Source organism: Carassius carassius, chromosome 15, assembly GCF_963082965.1.
Source record: "Carassius carassius chromosome 15, fCarCar2.1, whole genome shotgun sequence".
Classification (NCBI taxonomy): Eukaryota; Metazoa; Chordata; class Actinopteri; order Cypriniformes; family Cyprinidae; genus Carassius; species Carassius carassius.
The window spans coordinates 15,614,339-15,637,778 of NC_081769.1; the positions used below are offsets into that span (position 1 = coordinate 15,614,339).

Here is a 23,440-nt window from a genome sequence, read left to right on the forward strand (position 1 = left end):
TGTGTGGCCTATTGAACTAAAAAAGCATCTAGACTCCCTTGCCCTCCCACTTCTGGGAATCAGCAGCAGAGCATAGCTTTAGGACATAAGCCTCTGCATGGTCACGTACATAGAAAACTGCGGCCGTTCTGAAGCACTCGATTCACTTCAGCTAAATTTCTGCAGCTTAATGATGCACTTGTTGCACTTTCGATCTGTCACATACTTTCTAGTCACCCATTAAATTAAGTTGCAATAATCACAGTTTATTTGATCGGTTCTAATCACATCTTGTAAATCTTTCAGCTCTTATCTTGTCAGATTCGATTAAAGTGGGTGAAGAAATTTTGATCCTTGACCATGAGTAGAGAAAAAACGAGCTCAGTATTACTTATTAAACCCAGGTAACAGCCTCAGTTGGGGATGGCTGCCTTAAGACAGAGGTTAAATGTCTGTTTGTCTGCTCTTATCTCATATAGTGTGAAGGGAATTACCAAAGATCCTCTTTTCGTTAAAAGACCAATTGCTATCAACACTCACAACTCTACTCCTACAGCCAGAGCACATTTAAGCTGTGCTTGGAGGGAAAGGGAGGACAAATTAATGTGGTTACATTGTGTTTCATTAAGACAACAGGTAATATGCTAAAACAGAAGAGCACTATAATATAAATTGGAATGACACTGCCTCAGTAGGAAGCATGTAGGCAGGAAATGAAAAACGTGTAACATTTATAACGCGGTGTTAACGAAATGTCATCTAGACATTGTTCCGGCTGCTGACGGTCAATATTTTCACTTTCAGTTTTAAAATAAAAGAATTAAAGTGAAGTGAATGTTGTATCAGACGAGACAAAGAGTAACACTGCCCTCTAGCGATATGACAAAGATCTAGACAATCATTTATGGATCTACTGTTACTCAGAAAAAAATATCCTTGAGGCTAAAACCACTGTGAGCCACACAAAAAAAGGACAATAAAAGAAGAAAAAGAAACGAAAATCTACCCGTAACCAGTGAAAATTTATATTTACCTAAACGTGTGGAGTTTGGAAATCAATAAAATATGCGAAGTCTCGTCAACCAACAGGTGGCACTAGTAAACCTAAATAATTCAGGACGTCAACAGCATTACGTCATCGCTGAACACAAAGTTCATGTGGGAAGATAAGTCTCAGCTTTTATTGTCTCTATGAACTGGTTATGAATATAATTTGATACAAAAATACAGTCAGAAGCCACATTGAAAATCTGGAATCAAAATTTTTATTTAAATGAGGAATATACAGAGTAATTTAAATTTTATCACTAACCTGTGGAATCCTGTGGAGACTAAAATGTCACACATTGCTAATCGTATATTAATATAAATGTAATTTGTTATAAAATTTAAGAGAGAGAGAGAGAGAGAGAGAGAGAGAGAGGGGTTGCCAATGATGTGGTTTTAAGACACAGAAGACCGTTTTTAAATGGAATTAAGAAGTTTAATAAATCATTAATCAAAACACATATTAATCATTTAATTAGAGCTGCACAAATTAATACTATGGTACCATGAGCTTACTCCTTGGGATAGTTTGCCCAAAAATCTAAATTTTGTTCTCAATTTACTCACCCTTAATTTGTTCAAAACCTGTATAAATAACATGAACAGCCATTGAATTACATAGTCACTGGCTTCTATCAACTGTCTGGTTGCCAGCATTCTTCAAAATGTCTTATTTTGTGTGCAACAGAAGAACCCATACAGGTTTGGAACAGTTTGAGGGTGAGTAAATGAGGACATCATTTTTATTTTGGAGTCAATTATCCCTTTAAACAGACACATGTGTACTGAACTCAGCTGCACTGAACTTGAGTTTTAATGAAACTTTCCTTTTTATTCTATTTCAGAACAGAAGACAGAAGAACTATACGATTATAAGATTAGCTTAGACTTCCCGGCAGTGAAGAAGATGTGGCACATATCTGGCCCAGTATTTACCCTGATGTTGATTGTCATGATCACCCCCAAAATATGTTATGTGACCAGCCGTGAGAAATTAGCAGCACAATACAGGTCATTAAGGCAGAAGATTCAGGATTACTTCAATTAAGAAAAAAAATATCATCATGTGACTGTTATTTGTCATTCTCATCAATACAAATGAGTACAATTGTACAATAAGCAACCTGCAACAATTACAAAGAAAAAAAAACTCATCCACAGAGAAGAATGTGTGGAAGATTAGCACATTATAGATATCATGTTGTGTAATGACATGTCTTCATTCTTACACAGATGCCTGCTTTGTACAATACACATGCATATAGGAGTTTTCATTTACAGCACTACTGTATATTTCCAATTTGTCTAATAAATCCTTAGATAGAATTACAAATGTATTAGTTACCTAATTTGTTGAGTGAATCAATAGACTTGTCTTATTGACTGATTTACTCTATAAACACACTACATGACTATGCTAAATTTTTCATGGCAGTAAGTTTTAAAGTTAAAAATGTAAGTCCCTAAAAATTCTCTATGCAAGTATGTGAAAGCAGACTCGTATAGACAAACAAACTCTGTTCCGAAATGTCTCTGACCGTGACTGCAATTTATAATCAGCATTTTTTATGACCACTATTCTCTTTCATATCAACCTCTGTCAAAGTGGATAATTGCTAAGCTAGCTAGCAACATTCCTGAATGAAAAAAACATCCAGAATAATAATAATGCACGTTATTATTCAATCACCTGCGTTTACAAACTTGTGTAAAAGTATGTTTCTGCCGTAACTCTTATAAAGTGATATTTTTAATATCGTCATATAATATTAGCATTTGACAGGTAACTACTTGCCTTTTTGATGGCATTTTGACAAAATACAGATACTTTAAACTACTTTCACAAGACACTTCTAAAACAAGACATGAATTACAGTACAACAGCGTCTTTCAGATGTGCGTAGCGTTGGAAACATTCACTCTCAAGTTTCACCTGAAGTCTGTAAGTGCTGTTGTTGGTTGTCCCCTGCATTCGGATGGAAATAGCAATATGGATTATTAGACTAACTCCCGGCAAGCATGACAGGAATTATAAAATAGCTATTTTAAACTAATCACACTTAGGTCATGAAATGCATGATATAATGTATACCCATATTCTACAAATCTCACAGCCTAAACTCTAAATGATGAAACAGTCGAAAAGGAGCCATGAATTATGCTCTCACCTGAATGGCACACATATATTAGTTTGGCATCGGTTTTGCAAACCTACCAAGAGTGTTTTAAATGCTACAGTTCTGCAAAAAATTATATTTGGCAGCTGCTTTTATTTTCATATAATCTGTCCAGGTACAGCCTTAGCTGACGTGGACCGGTAACAGTCAATGAGGAGCCAATGGGAAGCACGGATTCCAAAGCATGGATTAGTGTCATGCTAATGGTTTGAATCAAAATGAGGAACGGAATCAAGAGCTCACTTCTCTGAACACTCCTTTAAACAGAACGTTGACTCGCTGAAGAAAGTCCTAAGAGAAAAAGAGAAAGAGAGAAGGACAGAAACACTAAAGAGCGGCTGTCTTCAGTAATCAGCTTCCTCCATAACCTCCATGACCACTGTTCTGGGGCCAGTGAGGATGAGGCTGCTGACAGTCCTGTAGTCCAGATTCAGCACATTCATTCCATTGACCGCCACCACAAACTGACACACCTGCAGAGATAAAAAAAAATGAGGCAAAACAACATCCGTTTTATGTTTGGTTACACTTGGTACACCCTTTTTGTACTTTGATAAAGACATAAAAGTGCTGAAACACAACATAATGATTATAGAGCATATAAACCACGTGTATGACACAATAAATGGATCGTAATTTTTGTCAATACAGCAACATGGCATAATTACACCTTTCAGGAGAACAGTAAAGGAGTGCTTTTTAAAATCGGTTATATTAATCCTCAGAGAGGTTCGCAAATTAATAATGTAATGGCCTTTATGTCCTTCCTGGTAGACCCATAATGGCACTACCATCAGAAATGAGTCATACAATTACTTTATCAGCATCAAATGATAAATAAACAACATGTGAAACCATGCCATTTTGCTTAATTATCAGCAAGTGTTCAAAAAATCTGGTTTGGCAGCATTTGTACACTAGGTGGCAACTAAGAGGTACAAATGTTTGGCTCAGTTTACATCAATCTTTCTTAGTTATGACAACTTCTAATAGAACTATGTTCAACTAACAGAAACTTAATCATTTATTGCATAAACACCATTGTTATAGTCAATATAGAGACTATACCTTTATGCAACCTAACCACAAGCTGTATTTTTATTGTTCAGCACAATGGTAACCACAAAAACTTCAGACAAAATGTCAGACATAACAGGAATAAAAACTAACAGTTCTTTCCCTTTTTTAAAATCAGGAAAAAAAACTTATCCAGTTCTGTGCAAAGCATGCTGAGAACTTATCAAGAGGATTTCATTAAGTTACTACAATTTAAAGGTAATCACTATAACGCTGCGAGCAAAACCCGGCAAAATAATGTTTTAAAAGGTTTTTCTACATACACACACACACAAACACACATAGTGCCCTCCATAAGTATTGGGACAGTAATGACAAAGTTGCATTGTTTGCTGTGTAGTTAAGGCATCTGCAAATATGATTAAAAGATGGATATGAGACAAAACTACAGAATGCCACATTTTATTATTAGCATACATGCATACATTATTATTAACATACATGTTTTGCCAAATAAAAAGGACAGCACTTTTAGAGTTCATCCCACTATTTGATGTGAGCATAAGTATTGGAACAGTTGATCTTAAAGGGTTAGTTGACCCAAAAATGAAAATGCAACATTTCTGGACGTTGATCTAGGTAGTACTCTTGCTGTCTATGGAAGGGCCAGAAAGCTCTCGGGATGCATCACAAATATCTTCATTTGTGTTCCGAAGATGAACGGACGTCTTACGGGTTTGGAACGACATGAGGGTGAGTAATTAATGACAGAATTTTCATTTTTGGGTGAACTAACCCTTTAAGGCAGATGTAAAAGATTAAAAGCTATTATTTAGTTGCAGATCCCTTGAATGCCATCACATCAAGTCTGTGACCCATAGACATCAACAGACTCTTGGTCTTTTCTTTTGAAATGCTTTTCCCCAGACTTTAATGCAGCCATTTCCAACTGTTGCTTGTTCTGGGGAGTTTCTGTCTTTAGTCTCCTCTTTAGCTAGTCAAATTCATGTTCAATCAGATTTAAATCTGGAGATTGATTTGGGCAATCTAAGACTTTCCATTTCTATGCCCTGATAAACTCCTTGACTGAACTGGCAGGGTGTTTTGGGTCACTTTCCTGATGCAATATGAAGCACTTTCTGATGATTCTGTCGGCATTTTCTTGAATATTGGTTGTCAAGATGGTTTTGTACCCTTGCAATTTCATTCTGCCACTGTCATCATACATTCAGTCATCATTAACTTTGAGAGGAACTGTTCCAGAGACAGCCATGCACCATGCTTTACCACTGAGGCTGTATGCTTAAGATCATTTGCAATTCCCTTTTTCTATAAACTTTTTCTTTACTCTTTGTCTCATCTGTCCATAAATCTCTGTTCCAAAAATCTACCGGCTCACCTTTGTGCTTTTTTGCAAACTCTAATCTTGCCTTTCTAATTTTGGTGCTGAACAGAGGTTTGCATCTTGCTGTGTAGCTGTTGCTGTTCAATTCTGTGTGAAAGTCGCCTGAGGACAGTAGATTTTCAGAGCATCAACCCAGCTTTCTGGAGGTTGTTGGTGATTTTACAGACATGTATTTTAGAAATCATTTTCACAGCTTTTATGATTTATCTGTCACCAACTACTGTTTTTTTCTCTCCATTTTTTCATTACAACAAAAAGATGTTGCTGGAAGCAGGGCAGGTGCAGCATTACAGCCTCTGCTCAAAAGGTTGTCTTTAAATAGCACAGTGCCTTTACCTCAAAAACAGACTAAGTGTATTCGCTCAGTATGCAAACATGACCTTATGTAATGAGCATTCAGAAGTGACGCTGAGGGAGTAGTGTTTTTTTTAAGTTGCATAACTGTAATGGTTCATTATTGCTGTAAATTAGGGTTACTGTTTAAAAAGGACGAAAGGCATGTATTATTCCATCTGTCATTACAGTAAATTAGACACACACACACACACACATGCAGTTATTAGGTGTTTTAGACTGGATGTGCTTAAAGAAACATCTGGAATACAGACTATATTTTGAGTGCTCTTGAGGAGAATGCACCGAGATCGGCAACCAAAGTACATTATGATTGCTCCGCTCAGTGTACTGTGCTTAAGGTCAAACCTAAATGACTGTGGGTGGGTTAGTGTAGTTCAGTTTCAGTATTTCGTAATCTCTATCATCTCCATCTCTGTATCGCTTAGATCATAATCTAGCAGTACCTTAAAAGGATAGCAATGTAATATAGCAAAACTTAATAATTCACAAGCATTATTTTTGTCAAGAACACTTGCCCTCTGAAGGTGTGGTCACATTAGTGAAATTTTGGTGGAAAACAGTCTATGGTTTACTGTCAATAGTGCAGCAGTCTATGAAACAAAGCTCATACAGAAGAAAACTTCAAAACCAAGCAGCTTTCTGGTGGCCAACATGACGTATTTGCATGACCTTGTTGCAAAATCTGTGTGAAAATCACATGGATTGCTATTAAAATGACTTCTTTTTTTTCCACTTTTTTCACAAAATTTGCCAAAAACATTATTATCTGTAATCCACAGCCTCAAGCATCATATATATTGTCATATGTACAGTACCTCAGTATTGCCAGAAGCTACAGGCGTTCATTTTGTGTTATACCTAAACCTGTTTCCACGACTCTCAAAGAGACGGCACCCATTGAATTGCATATTAGGAATCAACAAGGACCGTGGGTTCACCAAACAAACCATCAATTGTGTTTTACTGAAGAAAGTCACCTACATCTTGAATGGCCTAAGGGTGAATACATTTTAATTTTTGCATGAACTATCCCTTTAAGAGCTATTACAGTGGGTTGTGTCCATTTATTGGTAATTGACCAGAAATTGAAAATAATTATTGGCTCATTGATTTGGTCAAAATTTCAATATTAGTGCATCCCTGTAGAATGAGACATACTGTTTTTTCACTATAACAAATGTCATTTTGCAGTATGACTACTGTACCTTCATTCCCACTGCTGCAGCGGGTCCGCCGGGGTCTACTGCCTGGATGTGGCAGGGTTTACTTCCTCTCACCACGAATCCCCAGCCCACTGCATCTCCCACAATCTGCAAACACATACATACATCCAACTTATTTAGTTCTAGGTCATACATTGAGAAATCCATTTCATTTTACTTTACTTTACTTCTAATGAACGTAATGCATTACACATACTTGCATAATGTCAAATATATTGATTTATTTTAGCAGATTTTTATCTTTTCACCGTGCCATATACTTGTATATTGTGTACAGTATATATATTTGGTCATTTTACAACTTCTATTCAGATGGTGGTATTGCAGTTGTGGAGCAATATGGGTCAAATGTTTGTGTTGTGCAACTGCATTCAGCATGGATTTTAAATGTCATTATTAGTGGATGCAGTTTAGTCAAAATGCATGACAAGAAACATGTAGTACATGACAAAACACAGTAAGGTGCATGGCAGCTGATGACAGAGTATCAAATTTCAGAGACTCCTAAATTGTTCTTTGAGTTAACATAATAAATTTTACAATTTGAGCTTGGAGTCTGAGCACGTTTGGCAAGAGTGTGTGTGTGTGTGTGTGTGTGTGTGTGTGTGTGTGCGCGCATGTGTGTGTTAGTGACTTACCGTGAATGTCTTCTTTATGTAAGCTCCACCAGGAGTCTGAAGTTCCTCTGGACTCACTTGTCTCTTCAGCACTGTAAATAATATACACACAATGTCCCTCAGTCACGAACTCTAGACAGTAAATCATGTGACTATTTAATACATGGTATAAAAGAATCATGTTTATCTGTTCACTGTAACAACACTGAGTTTGATTCACTACTGGTTTATTACTTTATTCCTCACATTATGTACAGTGTACTGCTGTCCATAATCCCTCATTTCAAAAGTCAACACAAAGACATCCTGAAACACAACATGTGCTTCTTCAGAGACACAGAGAGAGAGGGGGAGAAAGAGAGCAATTAAGCTGTAATGGAGCACTGAAGGTTTGTGTTTAATGAAGTAATGAGGTTGATAATGATGGTCTAATTTAGCACAAGAGGTTCAAATCAGCCTGATCTCTTCATCAGTAATGTAATGAGTGAACCAAACCCTTAGTCACAATCCAAGATCCAACTGCACTGCTATTGACTGGATCCTGATTGGCTGATCAGATCCCAATTTATAGTAGTAAGAAATACATGGCAAATAACAAATAAGGTAGTGTCTATAACAAATAGTTCTAAAAAAAAAAATTTTTTTATCATTCCAAACTTGTAAGCTTTTTGAACATTTCCTCCTGTATATGAAGACTCTTTAAACAGATCTAGCCATACGAATATTATCTGGAAAATATTTACTTTGTATTCATACATGTATTTTAGCATTTCTTTTTTTAGCCCCTATTAGATAAATAGTCATAGACGCATAAAACTGAAAAGAAATGTATTACATTTTAAACTTCATTAAAAGAGAAACAAAGTTATTTTCATCAATTGTAATAATATTTTACAGAATTACTGTATTTGTGATTTATCCCCTTTATTTCTAAAATACTGCCTTGCAATCCTCAGTAAACAAGTTAGTATAAATGGCATGGAGAAACCTGCATGTTGATCGCTGATCTTATGTACATGGCCAAATTTAAGTTTTAAGTTTTATAATATATATATATATATATATATATATATATATATATATATATATATATATAAACATACATACAAACATATATCTTTTTTTTGTTAAAAACTAAATGAAATTATCATTATTAATAATATACATTTAGAAAGCAGAATAAATAATGAAACTATAACACTATAAAAAAAAAAAATCAGTTTAAAACACTTAAAGTTAACTTTGATACAGATTAATTATTTGATGTGTATTTGTCAATTTTGAGTCTTGACAGACAAGATCACTATCAACGGCCATTGTATAAAAAGGCTTGTGTTAATATTTGTATTCTTGTGTTTACACTGAAAAAATTTAACACTGAAAAAAAATGCAAACTAGAATGATATTAAGGTGATATAAAGTGTTTGGTTTAGAGTGAACCATCCTTCATTGCTTCATAATATTATCTGTATGTGTGCATATAGGGAACACAAGGCCATGTATTTTCTTAACTATGAACTATGAGAGATAATCAGACCTCACTGTTTCTCTCTTTATTCATTTTTTCATTTTGTTCTCATCCAATTTTGGGAGGAGAGCTCAGTAATCCCAGGATTGGATGAGCAAATTGACCAATCAGAGGCATGCAACAGCCCTGCCAAACCCAGAACATTCTCGTCTCCTTACGTCTCGGTTTTTCATGTAAAACACACAAGAATTAAGCACAACATCTGGAAAAGCAGCCTATTTTCTCATAAATTCAAAATGTACAACATGTTATAACGTTAAATGCTCTGATGACAGATTGCGTTTTGGACCGCGTTGTTGTTGGACAAAAAGCAGGTCTGGTTTTAACGGTGGGCCTCACTGTACCGGAGCGGGGGCTGTGCTGTGGTAAAGTGAAAGCTGAGTCATGTGGTAGGTGTGGAATGCTTCATTGCAGGCATGCTTCAGGCTCGCCTTGAATCGCCACAGAGGCCAATGTTCTAATTTGTTGGTGGAGGAGGAGAACGCTGGGTTTGTGCATGTATAAAATGTTCTTCTGAATCTCTGCCTGCTGGCTGTGCTCCTTGCCTTTCCTGAAGGGGACGATGAGTTCTTGCCATACTCTCTCATACACACACACTACTCATGTACTACTACTTTTCAAGATCTTAGCCTGAGAGTTTTTATGAGTCAGAGAGTTTACTACTCCACACACAAACACTCACTCAGAAGGGAGCTACACCTCGATAAAACAGATCGAGATACAGTATAGTAAAATAAGGGTAAAGAGAAAATGCTTGTTACTATCCGTTCTGATTATTTTTTCTTATTTGTTATTAGACACTTGGTGGTGATGGAAAGCATCATCAAGTAATCAAGATTAATGCATTCACTCGCCCTGAGAGGAGATGAATATAATGAGAGAAAAAGGGACTGCTCCTCCAAAACTGGAAAGTCTGTCATCGTTTACTTGTTCTTAAGTTGTAAGACTTTTTATCTTGATGAGCACAAAAGGAGAAATTTTCCATTACAAATATTATAAATAGAAGCCTACTGAAGCCATACAATCGACACACTCATGTTTCGTGTCAAATGGCATTGTCATACCATAATTGAACCTCATACCACTTTGACAGTACATTTTAAAGCTTTGGTGGAGGGAAACATGATGTAAGGAGTAACTGACCATGGGCTCTTGAATTATTAGAAAATAATGCACAAAAGAGGTGGTAATGTGGCCACAACTAATAATTCAATGGACCAGGGTAAATTATTACGCTTTTAGGCTTCAGCCATTGATAGCAAACTAATGCAGCTATTAACCCTAAAAATGGCAAAACCATAAAATTAGTCCTCTTATTGGGACTCAAATAATAGAATTTCATGATTTTTTTCCCCAAAACTTGACTCTTATTTTTTATTTTAATGTTTGTATCCCCCATGAAATCACCTCTTTGGGGGTATAAATTAGCTGAAAACAGAACACTTGTTTTATCAATGCTTGTAACAACATGGTTGTGATTCCTGAATACTTTGGAATACAGAACTATGGTTGGTCAATTTTTATAAAGAAGACACATAGCAGAAAAAAGAAAGTACAAAAAGTTATAGAATTTTAAGTTTACAGTAAAAATAATGTAGTATAAATTTTTTATTTTATTTTATATTAATTAAATACTTTATAAAATATGTTGCATTCTAACATAGCTACAAAATCAAAGCCATATGTCTAATCAAGTAATGTTCCAAATTTGAAGTTGATATCACAAAATAATTTGGTTCTTGTGAGATTTTGTTTGGGCACTATGCCAAAAATAACCGCCTGGGTTACATACACCCAAACTCTATAAAATTATTTTTATGCAGTTTTCTGTCACAATATCACTTCTATTACAAAACAGTTACCAAATATGAAACCTTGACTGTCTAACATTTCCAACGATATGCGTTTTGTCAAGATTAAAAAAAGATTTGATTTTCTAAAACACAAGACACAAAATCACAGAATCTATATGTATTTATATCTTGATTCATACTCCTAAAAGGGCAACGTATCCCCTGAGATACAAACATTAAAAAAAAAAAATGAAGTAAATGTGTATATGTAAATGTAATGCTTTAATGTGTAAATTTACAGTTAAGGCATGGCCATGTTAGAGAAATTCTTGTAATATTTTGCAGGAAAAATGGTCCATTGCTGAAGAGCAGTAGTGTAGTCAGTAGTCACTTTTTAAAACAAACCAGTTTTCTATTGGTCAAAGTGTCGAATGTGCATGACTAACAAGCCAAATCTGTGTAAGGGAACCTTTTGGCCCTCACATGAAACTCCCGCAGATTTCTATTGAAATGACTGGATTTCACCCACAAAATTTCACAGAGCAATGGTAAATGTGACCACACTGTTATAATACCAATGAAATTCTAAACTCTTTATCTACCATGTGAACTACTACATTAAATATAATCTTGTTAACTCATTCTGCTGGTACAAGTTAACAAGGAGAATCTCTGTCAGAGGGGTGAGAAAGTTCATGGGAACTACACGACCGACGCCTCTTAGAATTACTGTCAACAAGCACAATTACAGTGGAAGAAGGCCAAACGGGACAGAGGGAGAACTGACTGATGTGTCTTTATGGCCCGAAAGCACACAAACACACAACCTTCTGACCCACCCACAGAGCTCTTTAGAAACATAGTAGACGTCTACTGTATCTGCTGCAGATACACAACACGCTCTACACAGCATGTTCTGTTAAAGGAACAGTAACACACCACAAGCAAATTTAGAGAAATTTATAGCAATTCATCCTTAGCAATTCGAAAACCTTAAAACCCACAAAGAGCAGCACATGGTTTACAGAATCTCAGTAAGTCGTCTGCGGCTTGAGAAATGCACAGTGTTTTGGTGCTATATAAAGTCAGGCCATTTTATCTAACCATAAAAAGAGAGCAGAGATGGTTTAAAAATAAGTGCTAAAGCTAACGCTAACTGGTTTGCTAATGTAAACGTGAAGGTTAAGAAATGTTAAGACAACAAGACGTCAAAACTGACCTGATTTGCTTACTTAAAGATGACGTGTGTCATTTTTAATGCTGAAATGATCAAATTAGTTGATGTATGTGGGATGTTTGAGCACAGAAGGGGGCTTTTCTTACCAGACTTTGGGTTGCACAGCACTGGGGGGCTGCTGCTGAGTGTGGGGCTGCTGCTATAATAACCACTGCTGCCACAGCTACTGCTCATACTGCTTCGCCGTACTGCTGACACCACCTTTATCTCTTTAGTGGGGCTCACTATGGGGAAGGATATTGAGAAAGACAGAAATAAGGTTAGATAAAGTCTATACAAGAGGAAGTGAGAGAGAGAATAGAAATCAGTTAAAATACACACGCAACACTTCTGCCAGCTCAAAACATCATTCCAATAGTGCTTGTGCAGTGGTGATAGTGTTGAGGTATGTCAACATCAGTTTTGTGTGCATTTACTAACTGAAATAACAGTTCAGAGGCCTAACATCTGTTAGTGTTCTCCTTTTAGCATAAATGTATTGCACATGCAAACAGCATCACGCACAAACACACATACATGTTTAGCTAGCTATCAAAATAGACATACATTAGACTTCTAGCTATATACACACTCAGAAAAAAAGGTTTAAAAGATGCCGCTGAGATGGTACCTATTCAAAAGATATATCTTTGTACCTGAAGGGTCCATATTGTTTTTTTACAGGGGCATATCAGTACCTAAAGTGTACATATTTATACCTAAAAAGTACAAAAATTTACTTTCTGAAAAGGTATGGCCCCAGTGACAGATTTGTAGCTTTTTTAGTGTATAGAGCAAATTATAGATAAACGCTAACCCTACCACTCTTCACATTTTTAGAATTAAAAATATTGTATTTGATTAACCTGGAATGCTACTAAACAAGACGAAAAAGTAAATGTTAATACAAATAATAATATATGAATAAAATTAAATGTCTATAAAATGTCTATTATATATATATATATATAAGTCCTTTTAAATATTAATTAAACAAATGGCTAATATCTGGTCAACTGAAAATGCATTATTTAAAATGTTATCACGTAATTAAACAGTTTTATTTCAGTATATAATTAATTAAATAAATAAATATAAATTATAAAATAAATAAATAATTCGATCATAATTTTTATTTATCATTATTTTATTTATTTTGAGTAATATCATCACTGTTGTCACTAAATAAATTATTATTAAATCAAAATATTGCCTTCAAAACATGCAACAAAAAAGAAAAAGTGTAGTGTGCTAACCTGATAGGCAGTTATAAAACTTGAATTTACACACTTGCCTATGTTTAAACAAAGGCAGACCATACATATAGTACACACAGCAAGATGAAAAATTACAGTCCATATTTTATTCAGCTCTGAGAAGAGGAACCAGAGAGGCCCAGTCCCAAGACACACTGAGCTAACTTCCTCTACTGACTCATGACGGCGTGATACTGAATCTACAGGCCAACAATGTGAAAAAACACTTGATCTGAAACTGAACCTGAGTTTACATTTACTGTAATCATTATTCAACATGATTAAGGGCTACATAATAGCTTTGTCTAGTATAATAATAGCATGAATCATACTTTTGTAAACCTTAACAAAAGTTAAGAGAACATTAGTAGTGTGAAAAACTTAGGTTACATAAATAAAACTGACTAATGCTGAGTAATATACAGATGCAATAGCTCAAATGTAATATAATTGTCCTTACATGTTTACCTTTAACATACAGCACTTATCACAAAGATATGTCAGATCCAGTGCACTAACTCTCCCAAAGTGCTCTAGAAAAATCTGTGGCAATCAGAAAATACAACCTTCCCTATTTGAACGCATTTAGTACTTTCACACAAACTCTGTGAACTCTCACCTGAAAGCTCCAACAAGCATACACAGGATGTGAGAACATCTAAACATCCAAACTGTCAATCAAAATGCTAGCCAGTAAAGCATTTAGTAATGTATATTCATTGCTGTAACTGCCTGTCACAGTAATGTATAATGTCTATGAATAATCTTCGTTTAAGGTTTTTTTTTTTTTTATTAGGAAATATTGATAAATGCAATTCACTGTAATGTATTTGCTTATATACCACGATAAATCAGTTAAATATTTGAAATAAAAAAATATGCAAATATAATTAATATTTATTATTAAGTATTGATTATTTAAATCAGCTGACAAAAGTAAATCTCATTTTAGCTTATTTTGTACACAAATATGAAACCTCAAACTAAATATGATGTTTTACACTCATTCACAACATGTGTGCTCAAGATTTATCCTTTCAGCAACTTCCTTATTATGCTGAAATGGATTTTGGTTGTCCTATCTCCATTATCTACCCGTGGACTGCATCAGCAGCAAATTAAAATGCATGAGACCACATCCAGAAGTTCACTGTCTACCTGCCACAGTTAATGACCACAACTGTGTCTGCTTAATCTAAAAATCAATATCACATATAATCGGTGTAATGAACACAGTTGTGCATGCATTCTGCAGATTTCCTTTATGATCGTGGACTAACCTGAAAGGAAGCTAGTGTTTCCCCCCTCAGAGCCCTGTTTGCGTAGACAGAAAGGGCTGTCGTGGTTCTCCGGTATGCTGCGACAACGCTCATTCAAAAGCTCCATCAGCCGCCGCCGCCGCCGGAAATTCATCCTGAATTGGTAAAGCAGTCCGCCATCCACAAAATGGTGCTTATTAGAAACTAAGGGGAAAAATGAGAAATGCATAAAGAGAGGAGGTCATATGTCAGTTTACTGTGATTAAAGACGTGACCAGTCAAGCCACAAGGGTCTAAAATCTAGAAGTGAAAGACAAAAACAATACAAAACTCAACACAATATTAATATTTTGGATTTTACCTTCAATGCTTTTTTTTTATTGAAGAAAAACCAAGTTTTACCAAGTCTTAAGTGCAGAATGCGAGATTGAGTGTGTTTGTGTAAGAGGTGCACATGCCATCTTAGAATCCCATATTCCTGTGTAGGAGTAACAGAGCAATCCTAAACGACATTCTTTGCATAATATCCTATGAGTCATCATGTTTCAAACACAATATTTAGTTTTACATGACAGCTTTAACTTTCCATTGTTATTACCATGTTTAGCACTGTGGTATTATTCCGCCATGTCAATATCTCAAAGACATGTGGCAGGAAAAATTGGTCTTTAACCAATATAAAATACTGAATAACTATGCTATCAATACTTAATAAATATTGAGATTTTAAAAAAACTGGAAAAAGGATTTAAAGGAATAGCTCACCCTCATATTGTTCCAAACCTGTAGGAGTTTCATTCTTTTGTTAAAAATACAAGAAAATATTTTGAAGAATGTTGGTAATTCCACAGCTGTTTGACTCCTATTGACTTCCATGGTATTTCTTTCCCTACTATGGAAGTCAATGGGGACTAACAAATGTTTGGTTCTTCAAAACTCTCCTAAATATTTTATTTTGTGTTCAGCATAAGAAAGAATCTTACCATACATGTTTGGAACGACATGAGGGTGAGTAAATGATGACAAAATTCTCATTTTTGGGTCAATTATTCCTTAGAAACAAGCAAAATCAATCATATATGTTGTGGGCAGCGAACCATAGTGGATGCATATGATTTGTTGTGCAGAGGAATGCAGATAAATGTGTGTGGGAGAGAGCGGAGCTAAAAGAGTTAAACACTAACTCATTGTCTGACTATCATTACATGGCTAGTCTAGCAGAACAAGTGTTTTGCCTGTATGCAAAAAGCCTGGTCCATTTTTCTGCTTTCTCATGTAACATGGCCAGTTTGCAATTTTATGGTAAATACAGAGATATAAGTATATAGTACAGTAAACTAAAAATGACATTACATATAAACTGACAAATATCAAAAGGCAAAATAAAAACGACATATACATTACTGTTCAAAAGTTTAGGTTCAGTTTTTCAAAGATTTTTAAAGAAGTCTAGGCTCAAAGCTGCATTGATTTGATTCAAAATACAGTACAAAAAAATAATAATAATAATATTGTGAAATATTATTACAATTTTAAATACAATTTTCAAACAAATTTTTATAGAATTTTTAGAAATTTTAAGGCAGCGGCTATTTGCCGGCTATACTGTAAATAGCCATAGAGACTATTGACACTAAATGCAAATAGCAATAGATGCTATTTACACTATGTTAAAATAACAAGATTTTATGCTATTTATACTACTTATTGCAAATGGTGGCAATTAACTGCATCTCAGTATTTTACATTATAAAACATTAACAATACCTTAAGTATTGAATGGAAATTATAATTTTAATTCAAATTATTAAATGGATGCCACTCTATTGAGACAATAAATCCCTCCCTACGCTTACCTAACCCTACCTGATACTTTATTTTTAACATTTTGATATGAGATTTGAAAAAAAGGGGTGGGGGTGTTCGGCAAAAGATGGATTCGAACTCATGGAACACCATTTCAATACACTTCATCAAATATAATATGTGACCCTGGACCACAAAACCAGTCATAAGGGTCATTTTTTCTGAATAAATAAGATTTCCATTAATGTATGGTATGTTAAGATATTTGGCTGAAATACAACTAGGCTATTTGAAAATCTGGAATCTGCGGGTGCCCAAAAAAATCTAAATATTTAGAAAATCGCCTTTAGAGAGTTGTCCAAATTAAGTCCTTAAGGCTGATTTATACTTCTGCATCAAAACTACGGCATAGGTTGTGCGTAGTACATGCAGGCTATGGTGTAGCCTGACATGCACCTCTCCAAAAAAAGTACCCCTCCCTCCGTATGTATTTGAGTTTTGTGTGTGTTTTGCACTTACAATATATTTTAATGTTACAAAATCAAACTAAGCAAAGAACAAGTGCCTTATAATTTATTATAAAATGTAGCATTACATCACTTTGTTGTCCACGACAAACAGTTGTTCTGCCATGGTACAAGTCCTTGTGGAGACTGAAAGAATGCCATCTATGGCTGTTCTGTTGTCATCTCTTTTTTGTGTTTTTAAATAAATGATCTGTTCTTTGATATTTATTTGCCGCCGTCATGGCTGATGCTTCTCCAACAACCTGCTTCTTCTTCAGCTTTTGCAGTGGTTTGCTGGTTACACAAGCAACATGCCCGTGGACACTAGCGGTTTGCATGTGTACCGCACGACAACACGGACAACAACACAGAAGTATAAATGAAAACCGATGCACATCTAGCACATCTGTAGCATAGAGGCTACAGCGTAGAGGCTATGTTGTTTGTCCAACGCAGAAGTATAAACCAGCCTTTAGTAATGCACATTACTAATCAAAAATTAAGTTCTGATATATTTACAGCAGGAAATTTACAAAATCTCTTCATGGAACATGACCTTTACTTAATATCCTAATGATTTTTGGCATAAAAGAAACATTTATAATTTTGACCCATACAATGTATTGCTGGCTATTGCCACAAATATACCTTTGATTCTTAAGACATATGGATGAGAAAATTATAAAACTTTCAACATTGGGTTAATCTCAAGCAGAACAAGCACTGTTGTAAAATTAAGTGAGCATTAGAAACGTTAGCATTAATGGTATTTTCACTAAACTAAACTCTCCACTCACTGTGTCCTCCTGAACAAAACTCCCACACATACAGCTGAGATCATCCTGTACATCCGAATTCAACCCACAAGCAAAAGCAGGAAAAGCAGAGAACATGATTTCTGGTTGTGGAGATCACTGTCGTCTCCAGACTAACAGAGGGGGAATGATTTAATTTGTGTAATTTTTCATGTTTATTCATCGTACAGCTGTGCAGTGCAACTTTCACTGGCTGTGAAACACTGATAAAAAAGATTTACACATGCTTCTCAACAGTGCAATGTAATTCACAATCAAGCTCAACACTTACAGTTACGCAACTTCATGTCAGGGGGCCTCTCTCTGCCGACAGCAAGAGCCTGAGAGGGGCCAGAAGTGACAAAATAGCAAAAGGCTAAAAGTCTACTTTTCTTTCCTCCTTTCATCTCTACCGTATCCTTTGCCCTACCACCCTGGGCAAAAAAAAAAAAAATAAATAAAAATCATATCTCCAAGTTTTTTTTTACTGATTTGTTGGTTTAAAATGTGTGTCAGCTAAATTCAAGTCAGGGCACAAATATTTGTTCAGTAATGGTGTGGATTTGGTAATATCTGCATGTCTATGAATATAATATAGAGAGAGACACTGATTCAGTTATGAGTTAGTAATGAAACAAGAAAATAGAACTGCTGATTCTAGGCTAGTGTGAGTTTATTTAAGCTGAGAAATAAGCATGTTGTTGAGGAGCTTAGGAATAAGGACTGATAACTAATTTGGCAGGTTTTTGTCTGTGCTTTTCTTGCTAAAACTAATTATATAAATGAGTAAACAGTGACTTATTTAAAAAATATAAATATTTAATAAAAAAAAATAATTTTTAAAATAATAATTGATGTTATGTATTAAATAAATACAATTAAAAATAGTGCATTTATTTCTTGTTGCACATCTAAAAATATGTATCAGTTGGCAAAAAAAATCATAAATAAATATATAAAGGGGTGGGGGTTATATTATACATTATATGTATTGTTGTTGTATTGTTGTTGTTGTGGTTTAAGGCTTGACTTCATTGTGTTGAAAGTTTGTATCAATTTAATTTATTGTAAAACCAAAAAAATGATGTGCTGTGAGAGAGGTCAGAGGAGGTGGCCTGTGATGCCTTTGGCAGATTTCTCAAAGTCAGCAGAAATCAGACAGGAAAGGTGCTGTCAAATAAAGTCATTGTATCAGACTCAACAGGCCTCTGATTGTGCTGCTGTGCATGTGACTCTTGATTGTGTGTGACTAAACTGAAGGGTATAGTTCTGTTGTGTTGTAGCCACTATTTGTGTGTGTGTGCGCACAGGTCTGTATTGAGTGTGTGTATACAGCTGTGTACTATGCATGTAAATCCTTTTGTGTAGATGTCTTCTAGTGTTTCACACTGTGTTTAACTGTTGCCTGGTCAGAGGTATGTCCATCTGTTGTTGACCATCAAAGAGTCTTTCATCTTGTTGAATCATGACTCCACCAGTCACCCCTTGTCATCTTTAATAAAAACAAATGATGCAATTCTGCACATTTTCTTGAATGCATATATATATATACACACACACACACACACATACACACACACACACGAAAGAAAATACATTTAAATAAACATTACCAAATAACAATAAATAGTTGTATATAACCATTTAGAAATGTTAATCATTTAAAAAAAAAAGATAAGATGTAAGATGATAATAAAATGTATCCTGTAACTTTGTTTTTTTTTTTTTTACAAATCATGTTGAACTTGACACACAATCATGAGGGTCTGCAGGGATTCAGACCACATGACTCACATAATTTTGTGTAGGTGGGGGTGGGTGCTTTTTTCAAAGAATAAGGTGTATCCTGCTGGAATCAGTTCTACGGATGTGCTTTGCTCACCATGCTGAATGATGCCATGCTCCAGCAGTCTGCGTCCCAACTGCTCAGTCTCCTCTCTGGTGAGCATTTCACCTTCCTGCAGGAGCCAGTCTATAAACTCTGAGGCCACCAGAGTCCGCTCATACGTCACTCCCTCCTCTTCACGGGTCTGCAGCAGGGTGTTTTCAGTGTTTTCAGTGTTCATCAACCTGCGAGAGAGAGAGACTGCGTATAGCATTAAGAGATCATTCACCACAACAGCGTGATTCCTGAACTGGTTTTCACATTTCATCAAAACAAGGTCAAAGTTCATAATGCTGCTGAATTTCAACAACAAAAAAAGAGCAACAGAACTTTCAAGAAATGCAACATTCTCCGCCATTCAAAGGCAGGTGCTGACGGGTCAAAACCAAACGCTTTCACAAAGGCATGCTGTTTAGCTGTCAGCACATGACCATAGCTAAATAAAGATTGCCTTGAGAGATACAAGTCTTTAGAGAAAACTGAGGAAAATAAAACTTCCGCTGGCTCTTCCACCATTTACAACTGATCATTTATAATAGAAGCATTTGCATAGTAGATATTAGAATTGCAGGCCATGGGTCAATATCTTCAAGAAAGAGAGTGTGATGCAGCTGAAACAGCTTGAGCAAACATCCCAATGGGCCAAACAAGGGCACAAATGACTCCCTATCAGTCAACATGCTGTTCCAGCAATATGAGCCTTCGTATTAAATGTTTGCTATGTACATACAGAGTCTATTCTTGTGCCTTTCAAGGTAAACTGCGATTTCAAACTGCTTGCAGTTGAGCAACCATATATTAATGACTGACTTTTGCGAGAAAAGAAATATGACATTGACCTAGTTTCAAGCCCCTTGTCGTTTTTTGTCATCATTCTTTTATATCTAGCTATTCTGTTAGCAGTTCATCATTTTAACCATATCCTGAATGCTCCACTAACACTGAAACCCACAGATCTGGTTGCAAAGTACACTTAGTATGTAACGCTGCTCTCTCTCTAAATATTGCTAAGTGCCGCAGTCTTGAGAAACAATGTCAGAGCTCAAAAATAAGGGTGGCCTGATGGCCCAGTCCCAGGGTAAGAGAGTTTTTGGCCAGCTGATGGAGCTCTCATTTGACTCATTAGGCAATATAATGTTATGAACTGTTGCTTTTGCAAATTCTGTTGAATACAATAGTAAATAGTACAATAGTACAACACTATCATTCAAAAGTTTGGGTTCTGTAAGATATTTGGTCACACTTTATATTAAGTGGCCTTAACTACTAAGTACTTGCAGTACAAAATAAATACAGTGTATTTATTTAGTATCTTCACACTTAATACAAACTGTTTTCAGCAGTGATAATAGATATTTTCCTTGAGCACCGAATCAGTATATTGAAATAATTTCTGAAGGATCATTTGACAATGAAGACTAGAGTAATTTAGCTGAAAATTCTGTTTTTCCATTACATTAATACATTTTATATATATATAGTACAGACCAAAAGTTTGGACACACCTTCTCATTCAAAGAGTTTTCTTTTATTTTCATGACTATGAAAAGTGTAGGGTCACACTGAAGGCATCAAGGGCTATTTGACCAAGAAGGAGAGTGATGGGGTGCTGCGCCAGATGACCTGGCCTCTACAGTCACCGGACCTGAACCCAATCGAGATGGTTTAGGGGTGAGCTGGACCGCAGACTGAAGGCAAAAGGGCCAACAAGTGCTAAGCATCTCTCGGGGAACTCCTTCAAGACTGTTGGAAGACCATTTCAGGTGACTACCTCTTGAAGCTCATCAAGAGAATGCCAAGAGTATGCAAAGCAGTAATCAAAGCAAAAGGTGGCTACTTTGAAGAACCTAGAATATGACATATTTTCAGTTGTTTCACACTTTTTTGTTATGTATATAATTCCATATATAATTCCACATGTGTTAATTCATAGTTTTGAGGCCTTCAGTGTGAATCTACAATTTTCATAGTCATGAAAATAAAGAAAACTCTTTGAATGAGAAGGTATGTCCAAACTTTTGTTCTGTACTGTATATTATATATAATTTTTCTTACTTTTACAATAATAACCGGATACAGATACAGGAGAATCATGACAAAATATTGTCAAAACATTAACATCTTAATGCTTAGGTTGACACACTCTAAGCAGAAGTACGGACATATCCAGAAAGAAAAATAATGAAGGGATCCCAGATCTCAGAAAATATACCAATGTTGCCCTTTTAACGTAATCCTAATTATTTCCAAATGAATGAAGCTCATGACATCTCTCATCCAGTCATCGAAATAAGGAGAATGCACTGTCTAGCTAATAATGTTAAGAAGGCAAAAGTCTTTGCAGTATTTCCAGGAAACCAGTGACAATCAAAGGGCAAGGCTCAGTCTGTTTCTTTATCACTAAAGAAAAACAATTAAAGATTGATAGCCAAAAATAAGTTACGGATGGACATAACCAAAACATATGTATTTAATCTGCAGGGGCCTGATGGCAACGATCACAGAGAGGACCAATACCAGGCTTGATTTTTGCCAACCACAATTTTGTCCAGTAAATTAGATGAATAAATTTTAATTGGATAAGACTATGACGTGCACAAATAGAGGAGGTATGAACACGGGACAGGATCTGGTTCCAAGTCTTTTCATCAAATGTGAGGCAGAGTTCCGACTCCCATCGTTGTTTAATAAAAGAGAGAGAGGAAGTGGAAATGGAGGAAATCAGCCTGTATAGCGTAGACAACACACCCATTTTATCTAAGGCTACTTCAATAATCTGATCAAGCGAAGATTTTGGCGGAAGATTCAGAAAGTCAGGGAATGAGTTAACAAAAATTTGGAGCTGCAAATATAATTGTGCACTAGAAAGAGAGATTTTGTGTTTCAATTGAGAAAAGCAGGGGAAAAACATTAATCAATGTAAATATCATTGACAACTGAAATCCCTGCTCTCTGCCAAATATTAAATGCCTTGTCATTAATTGACGGGGGGAAATAAGGGTAACGATTTATAGGTGAAACCACTGGTAAGCACTGAAGGCCAAAATGGGTTTGGTATTGGGACCAAAGTCGTTAATAATTTTAAAACACTAATACTTTAATGTTTTTAAAACCATGTCTTGTTGAGCCCAAACGTTTGAATAGAATACTACTGTAAATAAGCAACTTCTTGGTTACGTATGTAACTCTCGTTCCCTGCAGGAGGGAATGGAGATGTCACTTTAGTTACCGATGGATTGGGATCTCACTTCCAGAGACCAATCTACATTGAGTGTAAACAAATCTAGCCAATGCACATTGGCATGCGATGATTGTATCAAGCTGCCACTGATGACAGTGCGACCATAAATAGGCAGCAAGTGCAAAGAATACCATGTTTTCGCTGAGGAGCCGAGCTGGTGATCCAGCTGCCCAACGGTGATACAGCAGCCATGGCGAGGGAACGTGATGTCTCCGTTCCATCCTTCCGGGAACAGGGGTTACATACGTTATCGAGACATTCTCTTTCAGTCAGTCACTCCAAGTCATGACGGTGACCGACAAATTTGAATCCCTACCAAAGTGCCATAGCTTTT

General features: G+C 35.7%; 1 protein-coding gene across 2 annotated transcripts in view; it reads right to left on the reverse strand.

Annotated features, from left to right (window-relative positions):
- Positions 1-1,440: 1,440 nt before the first annotated feature.
- The window catches only part of deptor (DEP domain containing MTOR-interacting protein), a 43,735-nt gene continuing 21,735 nt past the window's right edge, over positions 1,441-23,440 (reverse strand). For both annotated transcript variants that reach the window (XM_059567545.1, XM_059567546.1), the window contains 6 exons: positions 19,863-20,050; positions 14,896-15,078; positions 12,467-12,604; positions 7,844-7,914; positions 7,188-7,292; positions 1,441-3,676 (listed from right to left, as the gene is read on the reverse strand). In XM_059567545.1, coding sequence (XP_059423528.1) covers positions 3,548-3,676; positions 7,188-7,292; positions 7,844-7,914; positions 12,467-12,604; positions 14,896-15,078; positions 19,863-20,050 — 814 coding nt within the window. In that variant the 3' untranslated portion in view covers positions 1,441-3,547. The remainder of the gene's footprint in view (positions 3,677-7,187; positions 7,293-7,843; positions 7,915-12,466; positions 12,605-14,895; positions 15,079-19,862; positions 20,051-23,440) is intronic.